This window comes from Malus domestica, chromosome 10 (assembly GCF_042453785.1).
Source record: "Malus domestica chromosome 10, GDT2T_hap1".
Taxonomy (NCBI): domain Eukaryota; kingdom Viridiplantae; phylum Streptophyta; class Magnoliopsida; order Rosales; family Rosaceae; genus Malus; species Malus domestica.
In genome coordinates, this window is record NC_091670.1 from 5,126,546 (window position 1) to 5,149,868 (window position 23,323).

Here is a 23,323-nt window from a genome sequence, read left to right on the forward strand (position 1 = left end):
CATGAGAAATCAACACCAAACTTTTGAAAACTCTGAATAAGTCACCCCAGACATTCAACGATTCGTCTGAAACAATCACAACATCTCACAACCATATTCTCATACAACACAATGAAAGGTAGGGTTAGGGCAACATAGTTCAGCCGAAACCTACACCTTTGAAGCTATCTCAATCCAAACTCAATAAAACCCAAGGTGGATACGATCCCGGACCATCACTCTATGGAATCGCAGAGTATGAGGGATTCCAGATCATCTCTCAACGAAATTCGAGTGAATATGATTCCAGACCATCACTCCATGGAATCGCAAAGTATGAGGGATTCTGGACCATCTCTCAATGGAATCCAAGTGAATACGATTCCGGACCATCACTCTACGGAATCGCAGAGTATAAGGGATTCCGAACCATCTCTCAACAGAATCCGAGTGAATACGATTTTGGACCATCACTCAACGAAATCACGGAAGGCCAACAACCATAATGTATAACGGCTCAAAGAAATGAGACAAGCACAAGTTACTTAATTTACAAAAGCTCAACTAAGGGAAATAAGGCACAACTACTAAATTTAGAACGAATCAACGAAGCGGGAAATGAAACAATATCGAAGCAACAATCCTCTTCATAATGGGTTATGGCCCACCATTAGCCTTCACATTTCATCACATCATGCCAATCAAACAAATCAAACCATATTTCAATATACATACATCAAATCTCATTTCATAACTTGAATCAATGGCTAAGCATTCAAAATAACAATTCAATAGAAAACATATATATAAAACCAAGTCATATCTACACATGATAACAATTACGAAAACAAGGTAATCACCAATATCACATATGTTAAAGTCACTCACCTAGAGTCCACGCTAATGCACCCTAGCATGAGAGTCAAGGCATCACGTTCTATCACCGCCTAAACAAGGTACAAGTCCATATTTAGATTTCATTCGATAATTCACATACTTAAAAACTCTCATATGTCTCCCACAACAACATTTAATGAGGAATCGAACCGTCATTCTAAGAATAGGGTCCATGATCTTTCATCACTTATTCTGTAAGATCTAATCACTGGGTTTTCACTTATAAGTTCCTAAGGTCCTTAAACAATATCTACCAAAGCATACTAAAATTGGGTTTCAATTCAATGGTAAGATTGTTAGTTGCTAGAATAATCAATTGGTGGACCTTATCGATAATATACTCAACCAACAGCATTTTCATAAATCGAATGTCACACATCGGGAAATTTGACTTTTTCCAAAAATTCTCAAATTTTACAAGAATGAAGATCTCAACAAGTAGAGTAAACTTTATAGCTGTGGCCGAGTCCAATTTGGCCGGGAAGGACCTTAAATTCGCTCGCACCCGTCGAAACCCTAAGGTGGGTGTTCTTCAATTCGGCTTCCTTGGTGTTCCAACGCCCCACCCACCAGTTGGGTCTTGTTCCTAGGTCCAAGGGAAGTTGATTAAGGGTTATGATGAATGGTGATACTCTCCGGAACGACAATTTGTCGTCGAGAACCCCCGGGTTCTCCTGTGGAGTTCTACCCGAATTAGGCCTTAAAAATCCTTGTTTTTTGGGGGAGATGGAAGGAAGAAGATAATTGAGCAAGTTGCAGGTGAATGAGATAGGAAAATCATATGAGAAATGGAGGAATTGGCCTGAAATTGGCCGCTTTGAAAGTGTGCTGGTGGAGCACACGGGTTCACAAATGGGGGAGGGAGGATTTTTTGCTTTTCTCCCTTTACTTGGTCCTTTCTACCCCCAAAAAATCTGATTGTCCCCTTTTTATTATTAGACTAACTTAATTTTTAGCCCACATGTGGAATTTAAACAATTCCCACAATCTATAGTTCACAACTTCAAACGTCAGTAACTATACCGTTATAATTCGGACTCGTAAACGGTTTTCGCCTATGCGTTCGTGGGTTCGAGATCTATTTAAAAACACTAGTTGTAACTTTGAAATATCATCGAAAGATAAGGATTGATTAAGAAACTTCCAACTCGATAACTAACCAATTACTAAACTTAAAATTAACGGAATTGAAATTAACTAATAAAGATAACGTAATCGCGAAATACGAATTTAAAATACGAGATACGTAATGAATGGTGAAATTCCAGGGATGGGATTTCACAAAGAGATCGTTGACTTGAATAATAGGCTTAACGCGATCCAAGTTAAGCATGAAAGTGCAGAGAATGAGATTGGATGTTACATACCTCAGATTCAAGATCTTAAGCATGTTGTTTCTGAGCTTCTTTTCGTTGCTTACGCAAAGGATGAAGAGTTGATTGTTGCCTATAATCAAGTGATCCACTTCAAGAAGATCGTCGATAGGCTTGAACCCTAAGTGTTGGAACTCCAAGGTGCACTGAAGATCAATGAAAGTCTGAAGAAGGAAGTGGATGAACTGTAGCACGTCCGTGTTGGTTTGCTCGAGGAGAATGAACAGCTGAAGGGTGAGAAGTCTAGGCTCGAGGCTTCGCTTTTTCAGAGTCGGGCTGATTTCTACAAGCTAGGTTATGTAAATTATCTCTTTGGTAGGTCTTTTGACTTTGAGTTTGCTAGGAAAGATTTCGAGACCTTCTCTATTTCTCCGGAAGACTTGATTGCCTTTACTTTTGAGGCTTCCATTGGTGAAGTAGTCATAAAAGTTGGTTCCCAAGCTGGAGCAGCTGGGGATGAAGCGTTGGATGATGCCACTGCTGAGAACATTGCAGATACTAAAGGTGTGGCGACCGAGTAGTCGTGGGATGTCCAAGCTTTAGTGCACTCGGTAGCAGCTTTAGGGTTCCAAGGCAACCATCCATAGGGCGTACTGCGTAATGTGTCTCCTCCATCTCTGAGGCCCGATCCCCCAAGGATTTCTGAATTCCTCGTTGAAAAAATAGTGAAACAAAAGAAAACTTAGCTGTAAGGTAGGAACTGCATAACAACTGGATAGTTATCGGCTTGTGAGGTGGTGCCCGTCGAGCTGCTTGAGCCTTTGGGCTTTAATGTAGTGGGAGGTCACACATGGTACTTCCTCATATTGTAGGCATTCCACTGTTTTTCGATCTCTTTGTTGTTCATGTTGGCAAGGGTGTAGCTACCCTTGTCGCCTACTTTGTTAATCTTGTACGGACTTTCCCAGATGGGATTCATCTTTTTGGATCCTTCTCTGCGGGCAGTGATGAAGGCTTTTCTTAGGACTAGATCTCCAGGCTGAAACTGCCGAATCTTGGCTCTTTTGTTGTAACTGGAGATGAGCTGCTGCTGGTAGGCTGCGATACGAGTGATGACCTTATTGAGTTTCTTCTCTGCCAGATCTAAGTTTGTGGTCATCTTCTTTCTGTTTTGCTCTATGCTTGTCATTAGAGTGTTGATACTTGGCATGATGATATTGGAAGGAATGATTGCTTCTGAAGCAAATGCCAAAGAGAAAGAAATCTCACCAATTGCTCGTCGTATGGTTGTGCGATATGCCCATAGACATCCAGGAAGTTCATCTGGCTATTTTCCCTTCTTGTCAAAAAAGGATTTCTTAAGGCACTCGAGAATCATCTTGTTAGATGCTTCGGCCTGCCCATTGCCTTAGTGATACCTTGGCGTGGATATGTGCTGCTTAATGCTATATTTATGAAAGAACTTCGCCAAATTTTTGCCAACGAATTGCAGGCCATTATCTATGACGATGGATTGAGGGATGCCAAATCGGCAAATGATGTTTCTCCATATGAAGCACTCTATGTTTGTCTAAGTTATGGTTGTCATGGGCTCTGCTTCCACCCACTTAGTGAAGTAGTCAGTTGCCACGATCATCATGCCTCTGCCCCCAGTAGCGGGCGGCATTAGCCCTACCAAGTCGATTGCCCACTGCATGAACGGCTAAGGATTCGTCTGTGGGTGTAGTTCGTTGGCAGGCAGTGCTGGTACCGGCTTGTAGTGTTGGCAGCGGTCGCACTTTTGTACTAACTCATTAGCGTCTTGATGCATAGTAGGCTAGTAGTAGCCTGCGTTAAGAGCCTTCTGTTCTAAGGATCAGCCTCTAAAGTGATTTCCACAAACACATTTGTGGATTACACTTAGAACCTTTAGGTTGTCAGGAGGTGCTAGGCAACGGAGATGTGGTCCAGTGTAAGATCTTCGGACGAGAATGTCGTTCCACATGTAGTAACGTGTTGCTTTTGTTTGAAACTTTCTAAACTCCAATCTTTCCATGGGGAGTGTGCCATTGACCAAATAGTCTATAATGAAATCTTGCTAGTTTGGAGTTGTACTAACCTGTGACACCTCGGCTACTGGCTCCACCTTTATGCTTGGCTTGTCTAAATATTCCACCGAAATAAAGTATTTGCGTTAGCGATCGAGGGCAAAGCCTAAGCCGGCTAGTGCGTCCATATAGACGTTGTCTGCCGGCGGATCTTGAGTGAAGGTGTAAGTCCTAAACGCCTCAAGTTGATTTCGTACCTTCCCTAGGTACTGCGCCATCTTTAGATGTTTTGCCGAGTACTCCCCAGTAGTCTGGCTGGTGATTAGCTGGGAATCATAATGAATTGCAAGCTTTTTCACCACCAAGTTTTTTGCTATTCGGATGCGTGCTAGTAAGGCTTCGTACTCTGCTTTGTTGTTAGACGTTTTGAAGCCTATAGTGATTGCCTACTCAAGCATCGAACCGTCTGTGGTGACAAGGACCACGCCTGCTCTTGAGCTCTTGTAGTTGGATGCACCGTCGACGTGCAAATGTCAGAAGTCTCCATCGGGTGAAGCAGGTGTGGCTAAGGCGCGCTCGGTTGCCTAGGAGGCATTGTTGGGTCACTTTGTTGCGTCGCTTAGGATAGGCATGAAGGTGCGATAAGGAGTTGTGAAGCTATGGCCATGTTACACATAGCACGAGATGCTCAACTGCCAGTATTGGGCCACTCTAGAACTGAATTATGAAGCAAGGGTTGGCAAGGGCCGTGTGACGTGTAGCAGGAGGTGGTGCTTAACTGCCGGTACATGTTGCTCCTATGTAGAATCTTTTGGTGCGACGATGACAAAACTTGTTTCCGAGTGTGTCTTTCTAGTGTTCGTTTACCCTTGGCGCGCCTTTGGGGCTGAGTTGTTGTGTTCGTAAAAAAACGTTGCATTTGCCAGTGTCTGCACCTTTATCGCAGCGCGTCTGGATTTGGTGGAATAGTGTATCATAAGGATGACTGCATGCACCTGAAGGTATAACTTGAGCTTCCGGGTTGCAACAATTGTCACTAAAGTTGGCTTTTGAATTTATGGTAACTGGTTTTCGCATTGAGGAGAGTTTTTGAACTGCTGAATACAGGTAGTCGGGCCCCCAACTCTTCTCATGTGAGGGCAGAGCTTATTGCTACTTTAGATACCGTCAAACATCTAAATAGGTTCTCCGCTGCTTCCGGTTTGGATAGTAGGGAGGTGATGCCAGGTACTTCTTCAGGTCTTTGAATGCTTTCTTACACTTGTCGTCATGTTCGTCTTATTGCTCTTTTTCGATTGAGTAAAAAAAAAGTCTCACGTTGATCGGTGGACTGCAAGGGTAAAAGGTTGAGTACGGCTACTCATCTGGTCAGACCTTGAATCTCCTTCAGAGTAGTGGGGGAGATCGCTCGGATTTACCTTGAATGTGCATCGGTGAGCCTCGTCCCAAAGTGCATGCTTATCTACCAGAGCGAAAGAATTTGCTAGATTTAAATCTTCTTTCAGGATCAAGTTTTAGAACAACAGGTAGTCTGTTGAGAGTCATTTTTAGAAGGCTGCACTAGCTATCGAGTTGTTGCATCCGACTATCTTTGCCTTCTCTACTTTGAACCTCTTCATATAGTAGTGAATCAACTCCTTTGGGTTCTTCTTGACATTGAACAAGTGGTCGGACTTCTTCTTGATCGAGCATTATGATGAATATTCTTTGGTGAAAACCAAAGAAATTTCGTCGAAACTCCAGATGGATTGTGGCGGCAGGGTAACCAATTTTGCACCTCGCCTTATAGAGCGGTGGCGAATATCTTGCCCATGAGAGCATCGCTGTTCTGATAAAGGATCATTATGCTTCGGTAGTACTTTAGGTGTCTCTCCAAGTCTCCATCCCCTTTGAAGGATATGAAATGTGGCATACTGAACATACGTGAAGGCTTTGCCTACTCGATCTTGTCCGTAAAGGGTGACCAGCTTATATTGGTCATGTCCCATCGTAGCGCCTCATCAGTGACCTTGTTGCGTTGGAAATCGTGTAATCACTCGATCAATGGTCTCTCTACTTCTTCATGAATTTTTCTTCGTTGGGGTAGCGAAGCTCTCGGCTGCCCCCGGTCTTAACCTGCTGGTCTAGGCTGCTCTTCCATATGTTCGACTCGTCTATGTCGCGGCTACGGTGCATGTGGTACATTCCTAGCAAGCAAACGAGTTCTTCGCAGGCTGCCGGTTGAACTTCAGCTGGATTGAGTGATTGCTTCTCTCCGTCCCTCGTGTTGTCTACTCCAATGTGAGGTGGAAGATGCTCCTTACAGGCTTAATCGCAAATGAACACTTCGCCTGGAAGGTTACTCATGTTGGTTATCAAATTGTGGCCCCAATCATGAATGTATGCTTGTCAGTGGGCCTAAGCAAAAGTGCACGTTCCTCCGCACGTTAAGACGGAAGTATTCGTTATCTCGGGGACCCAGTTGGGAGTGTACATTGCCAGAACTCTCGCTTCGTGACTAGTCAAGTGGTTGTTTGCCAGGAGGCTGTGGAAGGGGCTCGTCTTTTGCCTTTGTCCTACTTTGGGACACCTCGTCTAGGGCACGTTGCATCTAGGTGCGCTGCAATAGCTGATTCACCAAGGTTGTCTATTGTGCAAGGGCGCTTGTCAACTCTATGACTTGTCGAGACAAGTGTGGTTCGCCATTCGGGTTGGAAGATCTTGGACGGTATACCTCTCCTTAAGTTATAGAACTGTAATTGACTCCGAGCGCGAAATTTAAGTTGGGATATATCAAATCTATGAAGAAATGAGGTGAAAGTACCCCTAGTTCAATCATCAGTCTAGAAATCTGAAGTCGGGATGGTTGAACCGATCTTAGACCGGTTTGGATTGCTTGGAAGGCCACGGGAGTGAACCGAACCTCGGGTTAAACCAAGGGAGCGGGTCAGTGATATAGATAACCCTCTCACCTATTCCATGCCATGAATAGTCCTCAACAAGCTATATGGAACACTACAATGAATGAGGAATTAGAATCGATGTCATATAACAATGTATGGACATTAGTGGCTTCTAATCCTCAAATCAAGGCTATAGAATGCAAATGGATCTATAAGACCAAGAGAGATGCTTAGGGAAAAATTGAGAGGTACAAGGCCAGATTGGTTGCTAAAGGTTTCACTCAAAGAGAAGGAGTTGACTACAATGACGCGTTTTCACTTGTCTCTTCCAAGGATTCTATGAGAGTTATAATGGCACTTGTTGCGCATTTTGACTTAGAACTACATCAAATGGATGTGAAGACTACTTTTCTCAATGGTGAATTGCAGGAAACCATTTACATGAAGCAGCCTCATGGATTTGTTGAAAGGGGGAAAGATGACATGGTCTGTGATAAGAGCATATTTATGCAACTTAGTTAGCTTGTTTCTTGGCATTTACTTAGTTTAATTCTAGTTATTTTAGTACTTTAAGCTATTTTTGTGTGTTTGTAGGTTCAAATAACAAAGTTAGCAACAAAGTGCTATTTGGAGCATTTTGGAGCATTTTTGGGCCAAGATTGGATAGTGCAAGCATGGAGACATGAGGATGAACGTTTTTGAAGATTTGAAGGCTAGAAATCAGCATGTGTGTGTGCAAGTGTGTTGACCTACAACTACAAACATTCATCCACTACACCCATTACATCCACTCATTACCAAACATCCATCCACTACACCCATTACATCCACTCATTACCAAACATTCACCCACTACACCCATTACATCCACTCATTACCACAACATACACCACTACCACCTTAATTAGATGATGGTCCTCTCCCTATCCTATAAATACATCCACCTTTCACCATAACAAGGGGGGATCCATCCAAAGACCTTACATTCATCCATATATTCCCACATCCCCCAAACACTTACAATTCCATTCCTTTGCCGTGGCTCTCATCCAACCTAAATACATTCATAACCTTTCCATATATCCATACACATCCTTAGATACTTGTGCTGCAACAAGGTGGTGAAAACGAAGATCCTTGGCATTTCAAGCTTGAAACTTTGGAGCGTTTTAGGTGTACTTCGTTTTTGCTTTTAATGTCTACTTTGTTATTTTCTGATTTTGTTGCAATTATGAGTAACTAAACCCCCCATAGCTAGGGGAATTCGAAACCATGTTCATGCTTGCAATATGATTTGATTACTTTCAGTTGTGATTCATAAGTTGTGAATTCAATTTACTTATCCATTTGAATTAAAACTGATTTGTGTTTATTGGTTGAGAGTGCACGCTTAATTTTCATGCATAAATCTGATGCTAGGATATAAGGGAGTTTCACCTAATCGTTATGAACTTATATTCACAAGTAGTAAAGGTTGCTCGTCACAACCTTGTTAAGTAAATTCTTGGCATAAGTTTCATGCAATTCATAGTTACAAGTGTTTCGTCAATGCTTAGGATTTTCATAGAACTTAATTATTCTTGCTTGTATCTCTATTATGCAATTCTTGTGGGGAATGTTTTGGGTTCTTGTATGCAATCATCCAATTCAATGAAATTAGGAAAATCTGAGGGTTAATTAGTGCAATTCACAGTTAATATAGGGCGTTGAGAATTCGTAGTTTATTGAAAAGCAACTGGAAATCGTTTTGTTTGCAAGTGTGTCATGTGTGGAGAAGAACCTTCTAGCTAGCCTTCCATCAATTTAATTTACTCAAATTCGTACAGATTTACTTGTTTTGTTTTCAAATTCGTCAAAACCAAAACCCCCTTTACCTTGTTGAGTCATAGTAGTTAGAAACTAATTTAGTTTGTGTTTTTAAGTGTTTCGAACCAAGTTAAAACCAAAATTCGTCCAAAAGTGTGTTTAGAGTCCAAATCAACCTAGTTTGTGTTTTTAGGCAGATTTGAGCTTTTTTAGCTTGTTTTGAGTCTTTTGAGTTTGTTTTGAGTTCTTTGAGTCTATTTTAGTGTTTTTAACTTTGTTTATATGTTTTTAAGTCAGTTTAGAGGTTATTAGCAAGCCTTCCTAATCCCCGGTCCAGAACGATCCATACTTACATTCTTTACTGCAATTGATACAAGAGGGTTTAATTTGTGTGTTAAGTTAATTTTTGCATCAGTCTGCAAACTCAACAAGTCTATTTATGGATTGAAGCAAGCATCAAGACAATGATTTTTGAAATTTGATCAAGTTGTTACAAGACATGGTTTCGTGGAAAACAAGTTAGATGATTGCATTTATATTAAGTGGTCAGGTTCAAGCTTTATAATTTTAGTATTATATGTTGATGACATTCTACTTGCGAGCTCTAACTTGAAGCTCCTTAAGGACACCAAGCACATACTCAGCAAGAACTTTGAGATGAAAGACCTTGGAGAGGCACACTTTGTGCTTGGCATTGAGATTGTCTATTATAGGTCCAAAAAGCTTCTTGGATTATCACAGAAGGGGTACATTGAGAGAGTTTTGTTAAAGTTTAACATGGAAAACTGTAACAATGGTGAAGTACCTGTGAATAAGGGAAACAAATTTTCTAAGGCTCAGTGTCCTAAAATGAAATTGAAGCTAGATAAAATGCAATACAAGCCTTATGCTTCATTGGTTGGGAGTCTGATGTATACAACTATTTGCACTAGACCGACATTGTTTTCATAGTAGGAATGTTGGGTAGGTTTCAAGCAAATCCAGGAAAGTCTCATTGGGTTGCTGTGAAGAAAGTTTCAAGGTACTTTCAAAGAACCAAGAATTACATGTTGGTTTATGGCAGAGAGGAACTTTTGGAGCTAGTTGGCTACACAGATTCTGATTTGGGCGAGGATGTGGAAGACAAAAAATCCACTGGAAGTTATATTTTTATACTTTGTGGTGGTGCAGTCTCTTGGAAAAGTGCGAAGCAGACTATCATAGCAACATCTACAATGGAGGCAGAGTTTGTAGCCTGCTTTGAAGGAATGAAACAAGTTGTATGGTTAAAGAATTTTTTGATAGATATGACTGTTGTCAATTCTATGCAAAGGCCTATTAAAATGTATTGTGACAACAATTTTGCAGTATTCTTTGCCAAGAACAATAGGAGAACTTCAGCTTCAAGATTGATGGATGTAAAGTTTCTTAAGGTCCGAGAAAAGGTTAGAGAATGAGCATTTCAGGTGGAGCACTTGAGTACTGATGCGATGATTGCAGATCCTTTAACCAAGGTATTGCCAATTGGAGTGTTTAAAGCTCATGTCTCTCGGATGGGAATACTTGAATCATTTTATCAATGGGAGTGATCTGTTACAAAGTGACTATCAGATTGCTGTTGTGAAGTTCAGAGAGCTGGTGCAGCAATATAGACAGGTTTTATGTTTAAATTTTAAAGATTATGGCTAAATAAAGATAGTATCAGGTTAGCTAGCCTTGTTTTCAGTTTATTTTATTTTTCGAATAGAGATCAGTTATGTTGGTCTATTGTTTTGAGAAATAAAGTTTGAAATAATTCATTTGATGCTTTTATAATGGTTAGTTTGTTTAAAGCACTTGCTGAATTATTGATTCATATGTTGTTTTGGAGCAATGGTTTGTCTTTAAATCTTGCTGCCAATGGTATGAAATAGTGGGAGCAAATTATTACATGTTTGCTTATAAAGATCAGGTTCACAATGATAAGAATACAGATCGAATATATGTAATTCTGGAAAACTGTTTTGCATTATGGTTGCAATTTGAGTTACAAAGTTCTATATTTTGAAATGTATGTAAGTGGTTTGTGATTGAATACTCTTGATACAAGACTTGGTGATCACTTCTATCTAAGAATTGAATAAGTCGGGTACTTGAAACTGTTATCATAGTCAAGTGGGAGAATGTTAGAATGAGTATGAGATAGAGAAGTTTTAGGGACCGGTTATGGGTATTTAGTTTGGTAGAAGAGTCTTGTTGATAAGAGGTATGTTGATCCTTGCTTTAAAAGGATTTTGTATATCATTCAGATCTTTTGGAACAAGGAAACAAGTATCTGTTTCCTATCAGGATTTTAATAGGGAATCCTATCTAATTATGGAATGGACTATATGTATATATATAGTTGCCTCTCTTCTCACATAATATATGCCTATATTTGGGATTGAAACCTATTTGTAAGTCGCTTGATGCTTGATGTATTTTCCAGGGGATTTCTATAAGTCAAAATCAGGGGATTTCTGTAAGTCTAATTCTTGAACAGCCATTAAGAATAAGAGTCTCAACTGATTTTGACTTAATGAAATCCCCTGGAAAATACTCAAGCATCATGCAGTCTTGAAGATTTACCAACGGAAGTCTTTAAGATGCCCAATGGATGGGTGAATCTCAGACAATCTTATACAGTTTACTAATATCAGTTTTTCAAGATTAGGGACTTTGGAATTCTGGTGATTCTGTTAGGTAATAGGACTGACTGAGATTGATGATTTTCAGATTCTTGAGCAACTGATAGAAAAAAACAGAACAAAATAAAAATTCAAATAGAAGAGAGAGCAAAATATTGGCATTCACAGAAACTGAGGAAAATAATTAATAATTTATTTGAGATCATATCATACCACGTTAGTATCCTCCCAAACTCGTATGAGTTTGCTATAGCTCAGGTCAACAGCAACTAGGTTTGGTTGATCAAAATCTTCACGTATGACCTTCAGAGGAAATCCATGCCAACACAACCATCTTAACTCTTTGGAAAGATTGTGGTAACTTCCACAGCTTTATGTTATTGAATTTGAGCAATCTCAGACTTCGCATCTTTCTAAATGCTTCTGTACTGAAACTTGAATCATCAGACCCTCACTAAACTAAAGCAAGTCCTTCAATTGCGACAGTTCCCTATTCAAGGTAAAAAAAGGAACAAAGTAAGACAGAATTTATTTTGACATGAAAAGAGAATTTATACACATGAAGAAAACTGGATGTATGAACTACAAGCCATGAATTAGAATTCAGTTCTGAATTTCACCAAATTAGTTAGGTATCTTAGTCGGCATCTTAGTCGGCATCTGTTACACGGTGTTACTTTACCTATTACAAACCCCAGGTGACAAGATCCCCGGAAACACACCCTTTTGCCTCACACCACTTTACCACCATCATCCATCCATTATTTCCATTTCTTCCACAACATCTTGAGCAGTACTGCTTTTATTCATCCCTTGGTCATCAAGAGCTGGAGGATTACTAAAGTTATCATAATTTGGATAACTAATAATACTGTGTGGGGAAGAAGATGTGGTAAAAGAATTTGACCGTGGTAAGCCGGTGAGGCGTTGGACACAGTCGCTGAAATCGCTAAGGTTTGCTTGGATGACATTCAGGTGCACCGAATAGATTACGACCGGCTGATGTGATTGGTTTTAGTACAACTGGAGGTTTGTTGATCTAGTGAGAGTCTATGTGTGTATCTTGAGAGGCGTTGGACGTGGACCCTTGAGTTGAAGCTCTCTTCTCGGATATACAAATGGAGATTGGTTGATCTTGTGAGAGTTTCTGTGTATCTTGAGAGGCGTTGGACGTGGACCCTTGAGTTGAAGCTCTCTTCTCGGATATACAAATGGAGGTTTGTTGATCTTGTGAGAGTTTCTGTGTATCTTGAGAGGCGTTGGACGTGGACCTTTGAGTTGAAGCTCTCTTCTCGGATATGCAAATGGAGGTTTGTTGATCTTGTGAGAGTCCCTGTGTATCTTGAGAGGCATTGGACGTGGACCTTTGAGTTGAAGCTCTCTTCTCGGATATTTTTCTGTTGAATAATCCATGCCGTTGAAGGTGAAATAAGGCTGTAATCTTTCCCATTTATCCAGTTCAGTTTTCCATTCACTTCTGCTTTTTGTATGCAGACAAGAACCTAAGACTTCGAGTGCTAATGGCAAACCTCCACAGTAGCCAACAGCTTTTCTTGAGAGCTCAACATACTCTTCACCAGGATAATTCTTTTTAAAGGCATGCCAACTAAATAGCTCAAGAGCTTCTTCTTTGTTCATTTCTTGCACACGACATATCGCCTCCAGATTAAGTATCTTTAGCAAATCTTGATCTCTTGTCGTTATAATAATTCTACTTCCTGGACCAAATGAGTCATGCTTTATAGCTAATGCATCTAACTGTGCATCGCTGTCTACATCATCTACTATGACAAGTACTCTTTTGTTGCCAAGTCTTCTTTTAATCTCCTGGGTCCCTTCATCGACCCCACTAACCTTCATGTTTCCCGATCTCAAGATATCAGAAAGAAGTTTGTTTTGTGAATCAACCAGTACCTTATCTTTTCTCACATTTGGAAGAAAACTTCTACCATAAAACATGTGCTGATATTTGTTGAAAATTACTTTTGCAACAATTGTTTTACCCAGTCCGCCCATACCCCAGATTCCAATGATACGGACATCATTTGATCCTCCAACATCTAAATAATTACTGATTTCTTGCACGCGAGAATCCATTCCAACTGGGTGTATGGCTACGTCCAAGTAATTGCTTCTCAGTTCTCTACTGATTCCTTCATACCTGGTATAGGTAAAATTCAATTCAAAATTAAGCAAAAGTAAGATTTACTAATAAACGGTACAATTAAATTGAACTAAAATCTTACTCATTATAACTAGAGAGCTTGGGAGTGGAAGATTTGATAGGCCAAAGATGAATCAAAATCTTCGAAAACCATTAAAGCATTATAAATTTCAGAACTTACATTTATACAGGCATAAATGTGTAAAATCAAATATTTGATTCATGTGGTTGGCTCAATATCTGACCACACATGACACACAGAATGTGTTCATAAATTCTCATGGAAGAGTCTGGAAGCTCTACATTGCAATGAGTAAAATCAAATACTCAAAGCCGCAGTTATAATAATTTCATTGTTTGTTCGACATTTGATAAATATGAGAGTTAAAAAGACCAATACCTTACGTAGCCAATTAATAACTTTTGTTAGAAAGAACTAAAGGTAGTACGCATGATTGTGTACAAAAAAATGGGCCCGGAAATTTAAAAAAAAAAAAATACAGGAAAGGAAAAAAGAAATAAGAAAGTACCCATCAGCTCCCAATAACCAATCCGGATGTAGGCCAAAATCGTATAGACGAAAGTCTGAATTATGCATATTCTCCTTCATAAATTTGTCCCATACTAGATTAACCCCTACTTTCTTCACTCTCACAGAAGCATCTGCAGTTTCAACAGGCATTACAACTATATCGACCTTGTCCCCTCCTTGCAAACTGAGCACATGGTTCGATATCTGTCCCTGCCAAAGATAATGGTCATCAAGTGTACAGGAAGTTGGTACTGAAGCATATGTTATCCGGGCGAGCAAAGCAGTACGCTTAGTTTTATTGATAACGATAATGCCGAGAGGACCTTCACGTTGTTTCTTTGAAGAGTATATGCAGCACAGAGTCAACCCGCTAAAATTGTGACCAAAAATTAGAGGTATGTGAAAACTGACCAGATCACCCTTGACAAAATCAAACCAGTCAGGAATATAATTTCCATTGAGAAAAATGCCACCATATCCGCAAGAAGTCCATCCCTGTACGATGTAGAGCCAGATTTGTAACAAAATACATTGTTATGTATGCATGTGTCATATATATGTGCTGCTGTGTGTGTGGTAGAAAGAGAAAGAACAGGCTAGATAGAAAGAGACCTGAAGGATGTTCTTCCTAAAATCAGCAGTGAGATTGATGCACCCTTCCAAATGAATTCTTGTCATCGAGTTTAATGACATATCCGAGCCCGGAATCTCTGTGAGTTTGCATGAATGACTTAGATACAACTCTCTCATATTCAACAACTCTGAAAAATCTGGCATTGTTTCTAATGAAGTGCACAAACCCGCTCGCAAGACTTTCAAAGTTGTTGGTAAATTTGGGATTGCATGTAGGTTTGTGCAATCATCTAAACACAATGTTTCAAGCTTAGAAAGACCAATGAGGCTTGGTAGGCTACAAAAACTATTTTTTCGAAGATCTAAATCTTCTAAAGAAATTAGACTCCCAAGATCCTTCGGGATTTCGTCATCGGTTAAAGTGCAGCATCCAAGATCTAATTTCCGTAACGAGTTTAAGCAATGTAAAGAAGGGGGCAAAAGACTAGTTGATGGTGACTCTTTCACACCATATTGAGATGAAAAACTCAGCTTTAGTATTTGTCTTATGGGTGTGCCATCTGCTGTCTTATGGTAGCTCTGTCCCAAGCCCTCAGCCAAGTTTTCAAATCTTGAACAGCCTTTAAGAAGAAGAGTTTCAACAGACTTGGAATTAAAGAAATTCAGTGGGAGATCCTTGAGATTTTTGCAGCCTTCAAGATTTACCAAAGTAAGTCTTTCAAGATTCCCAATGGATGAGTGAACCTCAGACAAACTCTCACAATCATTCAATATCAATTCCTCGAGATTTGGGAGTTTTGCAAAGTCTGGTGTTCGTGCCAGGTTATGGGAATGACTGAGATTAAGAAGCTTCAACTTCTCGAGCAACTATTAGACAAAAGGAAAAACCAAAATAAACACAAACGGAAAAGAGAAAGCATGAAGTTGGTGCTTATAAAACCTGACAGAAAGAATTAATAATTTGGTTGAGGCCATATCATACCAAATCAGAATCCTCCCAAACTCGTATGAGTTTGCTATAGCTCAGGTCAATAGCAACTAGGTTAGATTGATCAAAATCTTTTGGTAAGAACTCCAGAGGAAAACCATGCCAACACAACCATGTTAACTCTTTGGAAAGATTGTGGTAACTTCCAGTGAGCTTTATGTTATTGAGTTTGAGCAGTCTCAGACTCTGCATGTTTCGAAATGATTCTGCACTGAAGCTAGGCTCGCCAGACTCTTGCATATCTAAAGCGAGTCCTTCAACGTCTTCTGTTCCCTATTACAAACAAACAACTAAAAATTAAAAATAAATAAAAATAAAAACAAACCAACAACAGCAGCAACAACTGAGGAACTAAGAAAAGGATTATTTGCACGGGAAAAGGTGATTAATTCATATATCAGAACCACAAAGCCCTGAATTGGATGGATGAACCACATGGGAGGTAGACAATTAGACAATCTAGAACATGGGCCTCTCATAGGCAACTTTTATTATATATCTGCTATAATGTGCACATATGTCTCGATAATAACCTTAAGAGTTGTACTTTAAAACTGTCTACATTAGTTAGGTATAACAAATTGTACTTAACAAGAGCAGGACATGTGTGATTCTGTTATTTAATTTGAGATAATTCAATACAATCGGATCCTTTGTTGTCTCTTACAAGTTCCTTTCTCTGCTACATTAGTACGCGCACTTTAACATCTAATTTAATTGCAAAAGTACTTACAGATTCCTTCATCAATACGTCAGTTATATCTTCATTATGCCACAATCTGCTACGTTTTCCAGGATTGTCAGGGGATTCTGCATGCACAATTTCTCTGCCCATGCCTTGAATCAAATCATGCATCATGAGATTGCCTTCTTTATCAACAGTTACAAGGCACTGATCTTGGAGTTCTCGAATCCCTATTTCTGGATAAAACTGACAGCCGTCGAGTACTGTCATAACATAGTCCTTGTTCATTCCAGTAAAGAAACAAGAGATATCAAGGAATATAGCCTTCACATCATCATCAGTTAGTCCATCATAGCTTATTTCAAGTCTTCTGTGAATTTCCCGATAAGGCTGTGATCTTTGCCATTTATCCAGTACAGTTTCCCATTCACTAGTGCTTTTTGTAAGTAGATAAGAACCTAAGACTTCAAGTGCTAGTGGCAAACCTCCACAGCAGCCAACAGCTTTTCTTGAGAGCTCAACATACTCTTCATTAGGATAATTCTTTCTAAAGGCATGCCAACTAAGTAGCTCAAGAGCTTCTTTTTCATTCATTGCTGGCAGAGGACATATCTTATCCACGTCAAGTATCTTTAGCAAATGTTCGTTTCTTGATGTTATAATGATTCTGCTCCCCAGACCAAAGGAGTCAGGTTTTATAGCCAAAGCATCTAATTGTGCTACACTGCCTAAATCATCAATTACGACAAGTACCCTTATGTTGCCTAACCTTTGTTCGATCTCCTTGGTCCCTTCATCCATACTACTTACCACTATGTAGGCCGGTTTCAAGATATCAGAAAGAAGTTGTTCTTGCAAATCAACCAGTTTCTTTTCCCTCACGTTTTGAAGGAAACTTGCACCGGCAAAACTATGATGATGTTTGTTGAAAACGGCTTTTGCAACCGTTGTCTTACCCAGTCCACACATACCCAATATTCCAATTATGCGAACATCATTTGATCCACCAACATCAAAATGCTTACTAATTTCTCGCACGCGAGAATCTATTCCAACTAGGCTGGTGGGTACCTCTATGCATGTGGTTCTGCCCAGTTTTTCAGTGATCCAAGCAATAACGTTCCTGATATAATCCCCTTCATGCCTGGTGGTTAAAATTCACAAAGCAAAAGTAACAATTTATTTTGCAACTTCAAGATTACATTAATTTTTCAGAAATTGATGAGTCAAAATCTCCAGATACCATTACAATTTATTAAACTGAAATCTTGGTTGTTAAAATTCAACAAAGCAAAAATGAAAACTTAAGGATGATTTGGTAATCATTTCATTTTCAGTTTTTAGTTTTTGTTTTCACTTTTTATAAGATTGAAAACTAAAATCTTATTTAGTAACTACTTTCAATTTTCAGTTCACATTTTATTCAGTTTTTATTTTTGTTTTTGTTTTTGTTTTCTCTTTTTATAAAACTGAGAACAGTAAACAAAAAAGTAAAAACTGAAAGCCAAATTGCAAAAATTGAAAACCAAAAACAGAAAAACTTCACTATTTTGGTTTTCATTATTTCTTTTTTTTTTTAACTCAAAACCAAAAGTGTTGTCAAACAAGATTTTAACTTTTAGTTTTCAAAAAAGTAAAAACTGAAAACGAAATAGTTATTTAAAATTAGGATTAATATCAATTTATTACTTTGAAGTTTTTTTGTTTTCAACATTTCATACATAAAAAAAATTTTATCCCATCTGTAGCTAAAATCATAATTTTTGGACATTTTCATAAATTCGTTAAATTTTCAGTCAGAACCTCCATTAATTGATGACGTGACATCCACATGAACAATGATTATGAACTATGTGTCAATATAACCCATGTGGGTTTTAAAAAACTAAATAAAAAAAAATTCATATATGACATGTTAAAAACCAAAAATCTTCATAATAGTAAAATAAAATTAACTCTTAAAGTTATAAGCGTGATTTAATCATTAAATATAAATAAATAAATAATGGATGGGAAATTTAAAACACACAACAAAGTAAGGAAAATGAAAAGGAAATAAGAATGTAATTACCAGAAAGTACGAAAATTAAATCCGGCCAAACCTCTAGCTTCATTCAGAGCGTTTCTCCAGAGATGTACCTTTTCTTCTTTAATTTCCTGTTCATATTTCTGAAACACCTGTGCAAAACTACCAGTCTGGTTCCAGACATCTGAGGTAAGTGAGCAAGGGTCGCTGTATCTCCATCGGCACCCGGATGCAGTGTTAAATGAGCAAGGGGGCCATAGAAACTTCTTTTCGAACGACTCCACTCAAAGTTGTTTGGGAGCATATGCTCCTATCAACTTTACCCGGGACACACAAAAGAAGTACTTTGATCCTATTAGACGGGGGAGGGTGAAGAAGCTAGGACAGAAGGGTAGAGTTCAAGAGAGCAAAATGCGTTTAGGAACGTGGAATATAGGAACCTTAACGGGAAAATCTATGGAAGTAGTGGAAGTTATGGTGAGGAGAAGGATAAATATTATGTGCCTACAAGAAACTAAGTGGGTTGGTAGTAAGGCAAAGGATCTAGAAAACTCAGGGTTTAAACTTTGGTATTCGGGCACAAATAGAACGAGAAACGGTGTTGGCATCATCGTGGACAAGACCTTGGTACAAGATGTTGTAGATGTCAAGAGGGTAGGAGATAGAATCATGGCAATCAAGATTGTAATAGGACAAGAACTTATCAATGTGATTAGTGCGTACGCACCTCAAGTAGGGTTGGATACGAGTTCGAAGGAGAAATTTTGGGAAGATCTTGGAGACTTGGTGCAAGGAATTGCTCAGACGGAGAAGTTATTTATAGGAGGAGATTTAAATGGACACGTGGGCAGGGAGACAGGCAACTATGGAGGTTTTCATGGTGGCCATGGTTTTGGGGAGAGAAACGAGGATGGGGAAGCTATCTTGGATTTTGCAATGGCATATGATCTCTTCTTAGCCAACACCTTCTTTAAGAAGAGAGAAGAACATGTGATCACCTACAAGAGTGGGTCGTCAAAAACACAAATAGATTTTCTTCTAATGAGGAAAGGGGATCGTATAACTTGTAAGGATTGCAAAGTTATACCAGGAGAGAGCGTGGCTAATCAACATCGCTTGTTGGTGATGGATGTACATATCAAAAGAGTAAGACAAAAGAACAAGACTTGGAAGTGCCCAAGAACTAGATGGTGGAATCTAAAAGAAGAAAAACAAGCCATTTTCAAAGAGAAGGTAATCATCCAATGTGTGTGGGATAGAGAGGGGGAAGCTAGCCAAATGTGGGATTCCATGGCTAGTTGTATCCGAAAAGTAGCAAAAGAGGTATTAGGAGAGTCCAAGGGCTTTGCCCCACACCAAAAGGAATCTTGGTGGTGGAATGAGGAGGTACAAACAAAGGTGAAGGCTAAGAAGGAATGTTGTAAAGCCTTATACAAGGAGAGGACCGATGAAAATGGTGAAAGGTATAGAAAAGCGAAGCAAGAGGCGAAGAAAGCTGTCAGAGAAGCTAAGTTAGCGGCTTACGACGATATGTATAAACGACTAGATACCAAAGAAGGAGAGTTGGATATCTATAAACTAGCTAGAGCAAGGGAAAAGAAGACAAGGGACCTAAACCAAGTGAGGTGCATCAAGGATGAGGATGGAAAGGTTCTTGCTACAGAGAACGCGGTTAAAGACAGATGGAGAGGTTATTTTCATAATCTTTTCAATGAAGGACATGAAAGGAGTGCTTCTTTAGGGGAGTTGAGTAACTCAGAAGAGTGTAGAAACTACTCCTTTTATCGTCGAATCCGGAAGGAAGAAGTGGTTGTAGCTTTGAAGAAGATGAAGCATAGAAAAGCAATAGGCCCAGACGATATACCAATCGAAGTGTGGAAAGTTTTGGGAGAGACAGGTATAACATGGCTCACTGACCTTTTCAATAGGATTTTGAAAACGAAGAAGATGCCAAATGAGTGGCGAACGAGCACTTTGGTGCCTATCTACAAGAATAAGGGCGACGTACAAAATTGCATGAACTATAGGGGTATTAAGCTAATGAGTCATACAATGAAGCTCTGGGAGAGAGTCATTGAGCATAGATTGAGGCAAGAGACACGGGTTTCGGACAACCAATTCGGGTTCATGCCAGGGCGCTCAACCATGGAGGCAATCTATCTCTTACGAAGATTGATGGAAAGATATAGAGATGGGAAAAAGGATTTACACATGGTCTTTATAGATTTGGAAAAAGCGTATGATAGGGTCCCAAGAGACATTCTTTGGAGGATTTTAGAGAAGAAAGGAGTACGAGTAGCATATATCCAAGCTATAAAGGATATGTATGAAGGAGCAAAGACTGCCGTAAGAACTCATGAAGGACAAACCGAAAGCTTTCCCATAACTGTAGGATTACATCAAGGCTCATCCTTGAGTCCTTACCTTTTTGCGTTGGTAATGGATGAGTTAACAGGACATATTCAAGATGATATTCCTTGGTGTATGCTTTTCGCAGACGATATAGTGTTGATAGATGAAACTCAGGAAGGGGTAAATGCAAAGCTTAACCTTTGGAGAGAAGTGTTGGAATCTAAAGGTCTTCGCCTAAGCCGATCAAAGACAGAATATATGGAGTGCAAGTTCAGTGCAAATGGAGGCCAAAACGAGTTAGGGGTGAGGATTGGAGATCAAGAAATACCAAAGAGCGACCGTTTTCGTTACCTAGGATCTATCTTGCAAAAGAACGGAGAATTAGATGGAGATCTCAACCATAGAATACAAGCTGGATGGATGAAGTGGAAGAGTGCATCCGGCGTGTTGTGTGACCGCCGTATGCCATTGAAGCTCAAGGGAAAATTTTATAGGACGGCAATAAGGCCGGCGATGCTGTATGGCACAGAATGTTGGGCGGTGAAACATCAACACGTACACAAAATGGGTGTAGCGGAGATGAGGATGCTTCGTTGGATGTGTGGGCACACGAGAAAGGATAAGATTAGGAATGAGGATATCCGGGGTAAAGTAGGAGTAGCCGAAATTGAAGGAAAGATGAGAGAAAATCGGTTACGGTGGTTTGGACATGTGCAAAGAAGGCCTACTGACGCTCCGATTAGAAGATGCGACTATGGGACAGAGGTTCAGGGCCGAAGGGGTAGAGGAAGACCTAGGAAAACTTTGGAAGAGACTCTAAGAAAAGACTTAGAGTACTTGGATCTAACGAAGGACATGCCACAGGATCGAGCACAATGGCGTTCTAAGATTCATATAGCCGATCCCACTCAGTGACTTGGATTTTCCAAGTCTCCAACCAAGAAGTTTTCCTCACTCGGGTAATTAAGGGAACACTACCCCAACCTACATGCTCCACTTAGAAAGCTTCAACATACAAGCTTCAACAAAAGAAAATTCAAAGAACTTAGCGAAGAAGGCTTTGGTATATTTAACACAATACGTTGAAATGAAGGAAAGCTTATTTATTGATATCCCCGATAAGCTACAAATATGTACATATACATGAGTCAAAATAAACACACAAGAGGGAGCCTTCACAAAGGTTGCTTAGGAGAAGTCTCAGCAGTCGGTAGAGCCCCAGAAAGAGAAGGCACCGGAGGGGGATCATTTGGAGCCTCAGTACTGGACAGAACCCTAGAAGGAGGAGGCATCAGAGGTTGATCATTTGGAGCTTCATTACGCGGTACAGCCCCAGAAGACGAAGGCAATAAATGCCTTTGGAACAAACCCACAAATCTCTGATGATCAAGTAAAACCTGACCATCAGTTTCCTTCATCTGGTCAAGCTTCCTCTTCATGTTTGTAGCATAGTCATGTGCGAGCCGGTGCAACTGTTTATTCTCATGCTTGAGCCCTCTAATCTCCTGTTTGAGACTCATCACTTCAGCCGCCAATGATTCAACTTGGCGGGTTCGAGCAAATAGGCGTTGGGCCATATTAGACACAGAACCTGCACACTGAACACTGAGAGCCAGCGAATCCTTAACAGCTAACTCATCAGACCGTTTGGAAAGTAGTCTGTTATCTTTGGGAGTGAGAAGGTTCCTGGCCACCACCGCAGCGGTCATATCATTCTTCATCACGGAATCCCCAACGGTAAGAGGACCAGTTGGGGAGACGAAGGATGGGCGCCATATGTTGTCTGGAGAAGGCGGGGCTGCCTCTTCAACAAGGTTCAAGTCAAAACGACGGTCGGAGGGGCCAGACATTTTCAAAGGTGTTGAAGAGAGAAGAGGTCGGACAAATCAAGATCTTAGAAGTGCAAGAATGAAGCTTCTACTGGTGGAGATTTAAGTGTGCTTTGGAACTTAATGCCAGCCCCTATAAAAATCTGCACTCGACGGAGCTTCAGAAATCAAAGAGGCGCCTGCTCAGAAATCGAAGAGGCGTTTGCTTTCTCAAAAGTTGGGCTGCTTAGAGATCACGAGGGTTGATCTCAGAAATCGAAGAGCCGTTTGCTTTCTCAAAAGTTGGGCTGCTCAAAGACCACGAAGGCCGATCTCAGAAATCGAAGAGGCGCTCGCTTTCTCAAAAGCTGGGCTCCCTAGAGACCACGAGGGCCGATCTCAGAAATCGAAGAGGCACCTACTTTTCCAGCCTTGTCAGCACCTGTCACACGCACACTCAGCTTTGCGGAAATTATGGGCATTCTGTCAAAGACTTCTGGGGAAGTAGAAAACACATGAATCTTACTGTTCAATCACCCACTTCCCACACGCAACAATAGCTCATGGGTACCACAGATAACTTTGCCAAAGTTCTCTGCCAAAGTTGAGCACGTGAAGCTTGCAGCTCCCACTACATCGCTCTGAC

The 23,323-nt window shown here is 40.1% G+C and overlaps 1 protein-coding gene across 1 annotated transcript; it reads right to left on the reverse strand.

The window, feature by feature from the left end:
• Positions 1–11,665: 11,665 nt before the first annotated feature.
• Positions 11,666–18,718, reverse strand: LOC103409920 (disease resistance protein RUN1). The gene is made up of 7 exons (XM_029109414.2): positions 18,563–18,718; positions 16,540–17,635; positions 15,801–16,079; positions 14,858–15,685; positions 14,244–14,740; positions 12,232–13,710; positions 11,666–12,039 (listed from the first exon to the last, which is right to left on the reverse strand). Exons 2-6 carry the CDS (start codon positions 17,458–17,460, stop codon positions 12,600–12,602), a joined length of 3,636 nt encoding a protein of 1,211 aa, XP_028965247.1. The 5' UTR covers positions 17,461–17,635; positions 18,563–18,718; the 3' UTR covers positions 11,666–12,039; positions 12,232–12,599.
• Between the last annotated feature and the right edge of the window lie 4,605 nt (positions 18,719–23,323).

What these genes read in the sequence shown, in the direction of transcription:
- LOC103409920 (XM_029109414.2), bottom strand. Translation starts at nt 17,460, where the DNA reads ATGTGTGGACTGGGTAAGACAACGGTTGCAAAAGCCGTTTTCAACAAA. An exon ending in ACGTATTGATGAAGGAATCT is followed by an intron (nt 16,080 to 16,539) that starts GTAAGTACTTTT and finishes TGTTTGTAATAG; the next exon opens with GGAACAGAAGACGTTGAAGG. An exon ending in TTTGGGAGGATTCTGATTTG is followed by an intron (nt 15,686 to 15,800) that starts GTATGATATGGC and finishes TTTGTCTAATAG; the next exon opens with TTGCTCGAGAAGTTGAAGCT.